General features: G+C 56.6%; 1 protein-coding gene across 12 annotated transcripts; it reads left to right on the top strand.

Annotated features, from left to right (window-relative positions):
* Window positions 1-95: 95 nt before the first annotated feature.
* On the top strand, window positions 96-8824 carry ZNF335 (zinc finger protein 335). 12 transcript variants are annotated; one of them, XR_004161879.1, is made up of 26 exons: window positions 96-436; window positions 797-874; window positions 1116-1436; window positions 1592-1726; window positions 1809-1967; window positions 2050-2308; window positions 2415-2592; window positions 2677-2789; window positions 2987-3005; window positions 3216-3332; window positions 3416-3492; window positions 3601-3761; window positions 3855-4084; window positions 4144-4267; window positions 4359-4453; window positions 4586-4866; window positions 4979-5114; window positions 5186-5575; window positions 5659-5801; window positions 6140-6279; window positions 6732-6835; window positions 6949-7050; window positions 7237-7320; window positions 7462-7540; window positions 7622-7703; window positions 7939-7956. XR_004161879.1 is itself a non-coding variant. In XM_010722574.3 (26 exons), exons 1-26 carry the CDS (start codon window positions 283-285, stop codon window positions 8142-8144), a joined length of 3939 nt encoding a protein of 1312 aa, XP_010720876.1. In that variant the 5' UTR covers window positions 97-282; the 3' UTR covers window positions 8145-8824. The 12 variants fall into 12 exon arrangements, 11 of the variants coding, with proteins under 11 accessions (XP_010720876.1, XP_010720873.1, XP_010720878.1 ...); XM_010722574.3 differs by having other exon boundaries at window positions 97-436; window positions 2050-2293; window positions 7475-7540; window positions 7939-8824; XM_010722571.3 differs by having other exon boundaries at window positions 97-436; window positions 7475-7540; window positions 7939-8824.
* The last annotated feature ends 753 nt before the right edge of the window (window positions 8825-9577 follow it).

Raw genomic sequence — 9577 nt, 5'->3', positions numbered from 1 at the left:
CGGGTCGGGGTGTCAGTGATGGCCGAAGAAGCCGCCCCGACCCCATCCCTGTAGCGGAACGAAGCGCCGTGCCGGTGGCGTTGGTGCGTGGCGGTTCCCCGAGAGCCCGGCCCGGAAGGCATCTCTGAGCTGAGCTCTTCTGCCTCTGCTGGTTTTGCTTAGGAAGAGGTGTCTGAGAGCAGCTCCAGCACAGATGTGGTTCCCCGGATTTACCTGCCCGATTCATCCTCCATCGCGCAGTCCACTTTGGTCTCCAGCGTCTCCACCGTGAGCCAATCCATCATGGTGTCGGAGTCCCCGCAGGTCCTGGTCCACTCCAGTGTCATCAGCGACGGAGCCACGGTTGTGTCAGACTCCACCGCATCCACCTCCTCGGACCTGGGTTCTGCCATAGACAAAATCATTGAGTCCACCATTGGGCCGGACATTATCCAGAGTGAGTGCGTGCTGTGCTGCTGCTGCTGGCGGTGGATCTGTGCCTGCGTGGGGTGGGTTGAGTGGTGGGGGAAGGGAGCTGCTAAAGACTTGGGAGGTAAGGGGAGATATGCGTCTGCGTATGCTTACACCTCGTCCTTGTTTGGCAAGGTTTCTCATCTCACTTTGCCTTAGCAGCTGGTGGTTTTCTGAGCTGCTTGCTGGGTAGTAGCTCAGCCTCACAGGGTCACAGCAACTCTGTGCAGACTCTAAGCTGAGCCAGAGCTCCTGCACCCTTTCCTACTCCTGTGGGAACTTGGGAGCACCACTTCAGCCCCTGCCCCTGCTGGGTAACCTGATTTCCTCTCCTTTCCCTCCCCAGGCTGCATAGCTGTGACCAGTGCTGAAGATGGGGGAGCAGAGACTACTCAGTACCTCATTCTACAAGGGCCCGATGATGGTAAGGGTGCACTCGGGGCATTTCAGTGGTGGCTTTCTCCATCTTTGAGCCTGTTCCCATTCTGGTAGTGAAAAATAAAACCTGTAGGGGATGGTTTGTGTGTAAGCATGAGCTGCAGGGAGAAAACTCCCAGGACAGGGGCAGCAGCGGATGCCAAGTTCAGCTCTGTGCTCAAGGTTTACATGCAGCCTGGGTGCAGGTGAAGATTTGCCCCTCTGCTGATCCAGTATTGTTGTTTCAGGTGCCCCCATTGTGTCCCAGATGTCCACTTCTGCTCTGGCCAATAGCTTGGCAATAGAAGCTATTGCTGATGGGCCGACCTCCACGTGCCTTGACCAGCCAGGCCCTTCGGAGCAGTCAGAAGTGCTGGAACTGCCTGCACAGCCAGACCAGGTTCGGGAGGCAGACGGTGGGGAGGAGATGGACCAGCCGGACTTGGAGACCCTGGAGGAGATGATGGAAGTGGTGGTGGTGCAGCAGTTCAAGTGCAAGATGTGTCAGTACAAGAGCGTCTCCAAGAAAACATTGATCAACCACATGAAAGAGCGACATTTCCAGCCAGGTGTGTGTGGTGCTGCCACTGCTGAGCACTGAGAAAAATACATCTTACTGCAGATGGGGTCGTTGTCGTCTCTGGGAAGTTACGAGGAATTTGAGTGTGAATACCTGTGCTTTGTACAGTTAAGTAAAGAGATGTTCTTCTGTGTTTTGTGTTAGCGGGTTCAGCTTTGACTTTTAAGAAAGGACGTCCACGAAAGGGGGGTTCTGCTCCAAAGTCTGCAGAAGAAGAGGTTGCAGAGGAAGAAGAAGATGATGATATTATGGATGCTGGTGCTATCGATGACCCTGAAGGTAAGCTTCATTCTCACGGCATCCTACATAGCTTAGTCTTTCCCCTCATCTCTGTCTGATGTTTTGGGCCGCTTGTCTGCAGAGGACAGTGACTATAATCCAGCTGAGGATGAGCCCCGTGGACGACAGCCCAAGAACAACCGCACAGTCCCTACATCCAGCGAGGAGAGGCCACGGAGACGCCCAGGGAGGCCCCGCAAGTTTCCTCGCCTGGGGGACGCGCCCCCGGACGTGCCTGAAGGTGGGTCAGCACAGCGTGGTATGCAAGCTCCTGGGAGCTCCCGGGGAGCGTGTGTGATGATGTGCTGCGTCCTATCAAGTAGGAGAGGAGGTGGAGCCCCTGGTGACGTCCCAGAGCACACCCAGCTGTGAGCTGCAGAATTCGGAAGCAGCCAGTTCCTCTGGCCTGGAGAACGGGACCGGCGAGAGCTTGGCAGAGCCCAGCATCAGCCAGTCTGACTCTGAGAATAAGGACCCTTCCTCCAACACTGGCCCTGAGGAAGCAGATGTCGTCCCCAGGAGGCGAGGCCGGCCCTCCCGCCGCTTCCTGGGCAAAAAATACCGCAAGTACATGGGGCGCAGGTGAGGGGTGTGTGCCGAGCCAGTGCTGGGCCCTCTGGCCTGTGCCCAGGGCCGGTCCAGCCTCTGTTCGTCACCACATCTCTGAGTCCTGGCTCTGTGTGTGTAGGTATTACTACAAGTCACCCAAGCCCTTGATGAGGCCGTACCTGTGTCGGATCTGCGGCTCGCGTTTCCTCACGCATGAAGATCTGCGTTTCCACGTCAACTCACACGAGGCCAATGACCCACAGCTCTTCAAGTGTCTCCAGTGCAGCTACCGCTCCCGACGCTGGTCCTCCCTCAAGGTGAGCACTGTCTGTCCTGTTCCCATCCCCACGGAGGGTGGCTGATAGCCCCAGCCTCATGGCACCCATTCCCTCTCCTTGCAGGAACACATGTTCAACCACGTAGGCAGCAAGCCCTACAAGTGCGAGGAGTGCAATTACACCAGTGTGTACAAGAAGGACGTCATCCGACACTCCACAGTGCACAGTCGGGACAGGTAAGTGGGGTGAGTTACTGAAGCCTGTCCTGCAGCCTGGCTGAACGTCATTAATATCACTTCTCCTGACCTGGAAGTGCAGCCGTGGCTGCTACTTCACCTGAACTCTTGTGCTTTCCAAAATGAATAGTTGTGATGTATAGGGGGGTTCAAACTTGGGATTTGGCTGACAAGGGATTTTTTTGTCTCTTTTTCAGGAAAAAAAGGGCTGATCCGGTGAGTTCGAGTTCCCTGTTGGCTTGTCTCTCAGCACTGTTATATGGGAAGAGGCATGTCTGTGTTTTCCACAAATTCCTTGTACCTAATTGAAGTCAGTGTTTCTGGATCAGCTGAGGAAAGGCAGCCCAGGTCCTGTGTGGGGAGAGAGGCAAGGAAACTGGTGACCTCTCCTTGGCCTCTGAGCTCATCTTTCTGCTCTTCCTTCAGCCCCCAAAGCTGAACTCCTTCCCATGCCCCGTGTGCAATCGTATCTACCCCATGCAGAAGAGGCTTACTCAGCACATGAAGACACACAGCACAGAGAAGCCGCACATGTGTGACAAGGTGAGAGGCTGGGGCCTGGGGGAGAGCTGGCAGCAGCAGGGCTGTGCAGGAGACAAACGCCGCTTTGCTTTCTTCTGCTGCAGTGTGGGAAGTCCTTTAAGAAGCGTTACACATTCAAGATGCACCTGCTGACACATATCCAGGCCATTGCTAACCGCAGGTAGGAACCCGGCCGCAGCCTGCTGGGAGAACCAGTGTCCGGGCTGCCATTCAAAGGGAGGGCAGAAGGTCCCTGCTGTCTGTGTGACAGATGGCATTGTCCTGGCAGGTTCAAATGTGAGTTCTGTGACTACGTCTGCGAGGACAAAAAGGTCCTGCTGAACCACCAGCTGTCACATATGAGCGACAAGCCCTACAAGTGCAGCTTCTGCAAGTATTCCACCTTCCGGGAGGACTTCCTGGTCTCACACATGGCCGTCAAGCACACGGGTGAGAGAAGCTGCCGCTGCCCTTCGACACCGCTTTGCCTCCCAGCCGTCCTCTGGGCATCCCTTCTTGACTTCTGCCTCCCACGTCCCACAGGAGGGAAGCCCTTTGCCTGTGAGTTCTGTCACTTCACCACCAAGCACAAGAAGAACCTGCGCCTCCACGTGCACTGCCGCCATGCCGACTCCTTTGAGGAGTGGGCACAGAGGCACCCCGAGGAGCCGCCCTGCCGCCGCCGCCCCTTCTTCACCCTGCAGCAGATCGAGGAGCTGAAGCAGCAGCACCGCCAAGTGCAGGCATCGGCTGAGCCGGAGGCCAACCCGCCAGTGAGTGCCACCACCAGCGCCCCGGCTCCTCCCTGCTCCTCACCCCTGGCTCCCTGCAGCTCTCTGTCTTACAGGCCCCTCTCGGCCCTGTCACCTACCAGGCGGTGCAGGCAGTGCCCGGGTCGGAGCCTCCCATCCTTTCGCAGGATTCTCTGGAGGGGGCCACAATTATCTATGAACAAGGTGAGCTCCCGGAGAAGGGGAGGAGATGAGGAGGTGGTTGAGTGCTGTGCTTAACCCTTTTCTGTGCTTAACTCTTTTTCTGACCTGCCAGGTGTGGATGGATCGGCAGAACTGGCCACGCAGACCGCCCTGGATCTTTTGCTGAACATGAGTACTCAGCGAGAGCTTGCTGCAGGCTCCCTACAGGTGAGCAGGAGGTGGCTGTGCCTGCTGCAAGGAGAGACTTCCAGGGCCTCTGGAGAAGTGCCTGGCCCTGTTCCCTTTGGAGGGAGCATCTGCAGAGCCTTCCTCCCGCTGACCTCTTGCCCTCCACTCCAGGTGGCAGTAGTGAAACCAGATGATTCAGGAGAGGTGCCGGCCTCTTGTGAACCACAGGCACAGGAGGAAGGGGCGGAGTTGGATTCCTCTGAGCAGCAGCAGAAGTTGGTAACGCTGCACATGGCAGACCGTGGGGAGACGTTGGTGCGGGAGGCTTACGAGGAGGCAGCGCTGGGTGGCTCAGAGCTGCAGCAGATCACTATTCCCTTTGGTGGGACAACGGAGTACAGCATCATTACACCCATCAGCGAGGAGATTCAGGCTCCGGGCACGCTTTACAGGTCAGCTTTGTGGGAGTAACGGGAGTCAGAGGCACCTCTGCCCTCAAAGAGGAGACCTTGAGTGGGGAGGGGGATGCGATAGTTCCGCTCTGACCGTGTCTTCTGCCGGCAGTGAGGAGGAGGGCTCTGCAGAGACTTCACATGCAGTCGTGGTGAGCGAAGCTGTGATGACAGAGGTTCTGAAGGACCATAACAATCACTACATCATGTCATCCAGCGTCCCAGCGAATCAGTTCCAACACATGGAGGTGAGGAGGCTGGGCTTTCTCTCTTTTCCAGGCAGCAGGGTGAGCAGGTGTGACCGATGTTTCTCTCTTAGCCCCTCAATGGAGATGCTGCCTTCCCTTTGCCGACAGAGGGCCAGGAGGCACAGCCAACTGGTGTCAAGTGGCCTCTGGTGCAGTGTGTTACCCAGCAGCTCCAGAAGGACTCAAATTTGTCCCCCACCTCTGAAGGGCAAGAAGTCACATCCCCCAAGGTCAAATGGCCTGCACTCCAAGGCATAGCCAAGAAGCTCTCGTGCAAGGTTTCTGCAGCCAAGAAGCTCTCATGCAAGATTTCCACAGCCAAAAAATTTTCCTGCAAGATTTGCACAGCCATGTTTACAGGGAGAGCAGAAATGGAGAGTCACAAGAGAGCCCACATTGGGCCCAGCACCTTCAAGTGTCCTGACTGTCCGTTCACTGCAGCCCTCTGGCCGGAGGTTCGGGTAGGTGCCCTGGAACAGCCCTGGAAGTAAATGATTTGTAGAAACGGGGCTTCCTGACCCTGTCCTTGTCCTTCTGCTCCCAGAGCCACATGGTCCAGCATGCCAGCCTTCGGCCACACAAGTGCACCCACTGCAGCTTTGCCTCCAAGAACAAGAAGGACCTGCGCAGACACATGCTAACACACACCAATGAGAAGCCCTTTGCCTGCCAGATTTGTGGGCAAAGGTGAGTTCTGATGGGCCGTTGCTGCTTCTAGAGATCCATTGCAGCTCCAGGTTTGAGAGGATGTGGGATATTAGCAAAGAGCTGGCTGCCCTGACTCCAAGAGCAGTCTGTTAGAGAGACTGTGCTCTTCTGAGAACAGTTCCTGCTGCTGGTAGACCCAGCTTAGTCTTCAAAGAAGTTGTATGGGTGGGAGGAGTTGGTATTTGTGAGCCAATGGGAAAGCTTAGGAGCTGGGGCAGACCATATCCTAGAGTGATGTGTTTGTGATACCTGCGGGTAAGCTCTGCAAATACATGAAGGTCATGTGCAGCTCCACCTCACTCTTGTTCCTCCTGAAGGTTCAACCGCAATGGACACCTCAAGTTCCACATGCAGCGTTTGCACAGCTCAAAGGGGAAGAAGCCAGAGGCACCTGCAGCTGCTGCCCAGCAGACCATCATACTGAACAGTGATGAGGACACACTGGCCACCCTGCAGAGTAAGGTTTCTCCCTGCTCTGATAAAGTTCCCCTGCACTTTTCCAAGGGCTGGAAATGGTCTGGGCTGGGAACTTCCTGCTGGAGGTTAGGGTTGCCAGTGAAGCAGGACCCGGTGGGTGCAGAAACCACGGCGGTGTCCGTGTGCCATTGGCGGCTGCAGGGGCTCGGTGCTGGGAGCAGTCCTGCACAGGCACTGGTTGCAGTGGTTCTGTGTCAAACAGGGGACCCTAATAGATGGGGTGCGTTCAGACAGCAGCTGTGCTGTAAACGACTTGTGGCTGGGATGGGAAGTGGAGTTCACCTTCTGATGTAGAGCTCTGGGTTTTACCCATGGTGATCTCTAGGTTCCTTCGAGTTGAGAGAGAGCTAGGTTTAACTTCTGACCTTTGGTGAGCAGAGCTGAGGGCCTGTCCAGGCCTGCAGTGCCCCACCAGCTTTCTCCCCCTTCCAGCGGCTCTGCAGTCCGGGCAGGCAGTGCTGGCCCCTGAGCGGCTGCAGCAGGCACTGGGACAGGAGCACATCATTGTTGCTCAGGAACAGAGCATCACGAGCCAGGTGAGTCACGCTGGTTGGCCTCATCGTGCTGCCCCGTGTGGCTGCTCCCCGTGCTCTGTGCTGGCTCTGTCCTGCCGGAGGGCTCGCGGTCAGATCTGCCCACTCTAAAACAGCACCCGGCTCTCGCTGGCTTGCAGGAGGAGGCAGCGTACATCCAGGAGATCACGACTGCCGATGGACAGACAGTACAGCACTTAGTGACATCCGACAACCAGGTGAGGGCGCATTGCACGCGTCCCAGGAATGCGAGGAACTGAAAGATTGAAGCAGGGACAGCAGGGAGACCTGGGGAGAAGTGGGGTGGAAAAGCGCCCCGAAGCCAGACAAGGAGCTGCCCTCTTGCAGTGCAGGGAGCGGGTGGTGGTGAACAGTTTTTTGGATCTGAATCCCTGTGTTTGCAGGTTCAATACATCATTGCCCAGGATGGCGTACAGCACTTGCTTCCCCACGAGTACGTTGTTGTCCCAGAAGGACATCACATCCAGGTAAGCTTCAGGCTTCAGTGGGTGAGGTCAGTGTGAGTGCTGTGTGTTGGGGTCACCTCCTCATCCCTGTGGCTTGCTCTGTTTGAGTCACAACTTTGGGAGGCAGGGAAGCTTACTGGCCCTAACACAGCCTTACTGCAGCTCTTGTCTTCAGGTTCAGGATGGTCAGATCACTCACATTCAGTATGAACAAGGTAGCCAGTTTCTCCAGGAGCCACAGGTAAGGAGGCAGGGACTTACTGCAGCAACCAGGAGGAACCCTGTGCAGTCTTGGATTCTCCTTATTCTCTCCTCCCTGTAGATCCAGTACATGCCTGTCTCACCTGAGCAGCAGCTTGTCACCCAGGCTCAGCTGGAAGCAGCTGCACACTCAGCAGTCTCAGGTATGTCAGGGCCACACTCTGGCATTCTATCTTCCTGCTGCTTGCAGGATGCCAGTCTTGGGTGAGAGTTGCTGATGCCCATTAGCAGCTGCTGCTATGGTGCCTCAGTCCAGCTCTGCCTGCAGAGGCTGCTCGCTCACTGCAGCTGGTAGGGCTGCCCTGCTGCAGTCCTCAGCAGAAGGGCTGGGCTGGCTGCCCACCTGACAGCCCGTGTCCCTGTAATTCTGGGAAGCAGCTGACGGTCTGTGGGAGGAGATCTTCGCTGAGCCCCACATCGTCACTGATGCCTCTTCTCTGCAGCAGTGGCTGATGCTGCCATGGCTCAGGCACAGAGCGTGTTCACCACGGAGGCAACGGCTGAGCAGATCCAGCAGTTGCAGCAGGGAATCCACTACGATGTCATCACGCTGGCAGATTAGCACTGGTGACAGGCCTGGCTGATGCTCAGGGACATCCGTGCTGAGCAGGACAGCGGCAGCCAGCAGGAGCCTCTACAGCCAGCAGTTGCCTTATTGCTTTGGGGCTAAGAGGGACGTGCCTGAGTGCATGCCAGCAAGGGTGTGCTGCCACTCTGCTGTGCACAGCAAGGGTCCTTCAAATCCTGCCTGGCACAGGAGGCTGTCTTGAGCAGAGACTGCACCACAGCCCAAGGGCCGGGACACTGAGCAGTGGCAGCACTCACGTGGCCCATCTCTGCCTGTTGCACTTGATGATGGTCTGAAATCCCTTTTCCCTGAATCATGTCTGTGCAGGCCAAACTCAGCATCTGCTTGGGTGCAGGGATCCCGGGGGAGCTGTAGGGCCAAGCACAGCCACGTGGTACAGCGTGAGATGCTGAGGTCGTTCAGCCTCAGCCCCCACTCCTCGCTCCCGTGGGGCCGGGCTGAGGGCAGCCTCCCTCCCTTGGCTCCTCCGGCCTGCGGGCGGGCGGCAGTAGGGCTTTGGACTGGAGGAACCTGACAGAGGATGAGGCCATGCAGGTGGTGGAAGGAGTTCTATTTTTTCTTTGGAAGAGGGATGGACGCTGTGGCAAAGTTGGTTTGTAAGTTGTTATGGGAGGGGTTCGATTCTGATGTTCTCAAGCTTTGAATATGCTTACGAATAAAAAAGATTGAAAAGTGGGTGTGTGCTGCCTGGAGGCCGGGATCCGCCTGCCTGGTGCTGCACAGCACCTGGGCTCTGTGCTATGGCTTCCTTCCATTGCGGTCACCTTGACTTCTGTGCAGCTGGAAGCAGGGTGGGCTGGAGGCATGAAATTAATCAAGTGGTAAACAGCCTAAATCCCATGTAACTCTGTCCCAAACTACACACACTGCCCCTCCCTGAGCGGATTGTCTGGAAGTATTTACATGTGATTATAACAGCTAATCTCGGAGTTTTAGTTCTGTGCTTTTGCATTAAACTGATTAGAGGGGAAGAAGGCCTGGAACCACCCAAGCACCGAGAGCATCCCAGGGCTGGGATGGCTGTGCTGCTGGCCTCTATGCACAGCTCTGGAGGAATGAGAACAACACATGGGCTTGAACCTTGGCAAGGGCTCTGGGCAGTGCTCAAGGTCTGTTGCTGCTCCATTATCCCTGGGCAGCCCGTCTGCATGCACGTGCCCCCTGCCCAGCCGGGATGAGGGCCATTGGTGGCCACCAGCCTCAGCATCTGCTGGCTGTTCTGCACTGCTCTGTACCCGTCTGGCTGTACCAGGCTCCTGCTCCAGCTGTGTCCCTCCCTGTCCAGCTGTGCCACACCGGGTTAACAGGCGCTTTCCTAGATTACGGCCCCATTATCTAATAAAGCAGATCTGCTCCACAGCCGCTGCACTGATTGGGGCTGGCAGAGTCCTGCGGGGACAAGGTTATGGGGCTGCAAGTCGGTCCTGT

The sequence above is a fragment of the Meleagris gallopavo genome, chromosome 22, assembly GCF_000146605.3.
Source record: "Meleagris gallopavo isolate NT-WF06-2002-E0010 breed Aviagen turkey brand Nicholas breeding stock chromosome 22, Turkey_5.1, whole genome shotgun sequence".
NCBI classification, from domain to species: Eukaryota; Metazoa; Chordata; class Aves; order Galliformes; family Phasianidae; genus Meleagris; species Meleagris gallopavo.
This window is presented reverse-complemented; position numbering and strand designations above follow the sequence as displayed.

Excerpts from the sequence above, each read along its gene's own strand:
- ZNF335 (XM_010722571.3), top strand. The coding sequence starts at position 283 with ATGGTGTCGGAGTCCCCGCAGGTCCTGGTCCACTCCAGTGTCATCAGC. Across the intron at positions 1,727-1,808 it reads TGCTATCGATGACCCTGAAG|AGGACAGTGACTATAATCCA; the intron begins GTAAGCTTCATT and ends GCTTGTCTGCAG. Across the intron at positions 3,493-3,600 it reads CAGGCCATTGCTAACCGCAG|GTTCAAATGTGAGTTCTGTG; the intron begins GTAGGAACCCGG and ends TTGTCCTGGCAG.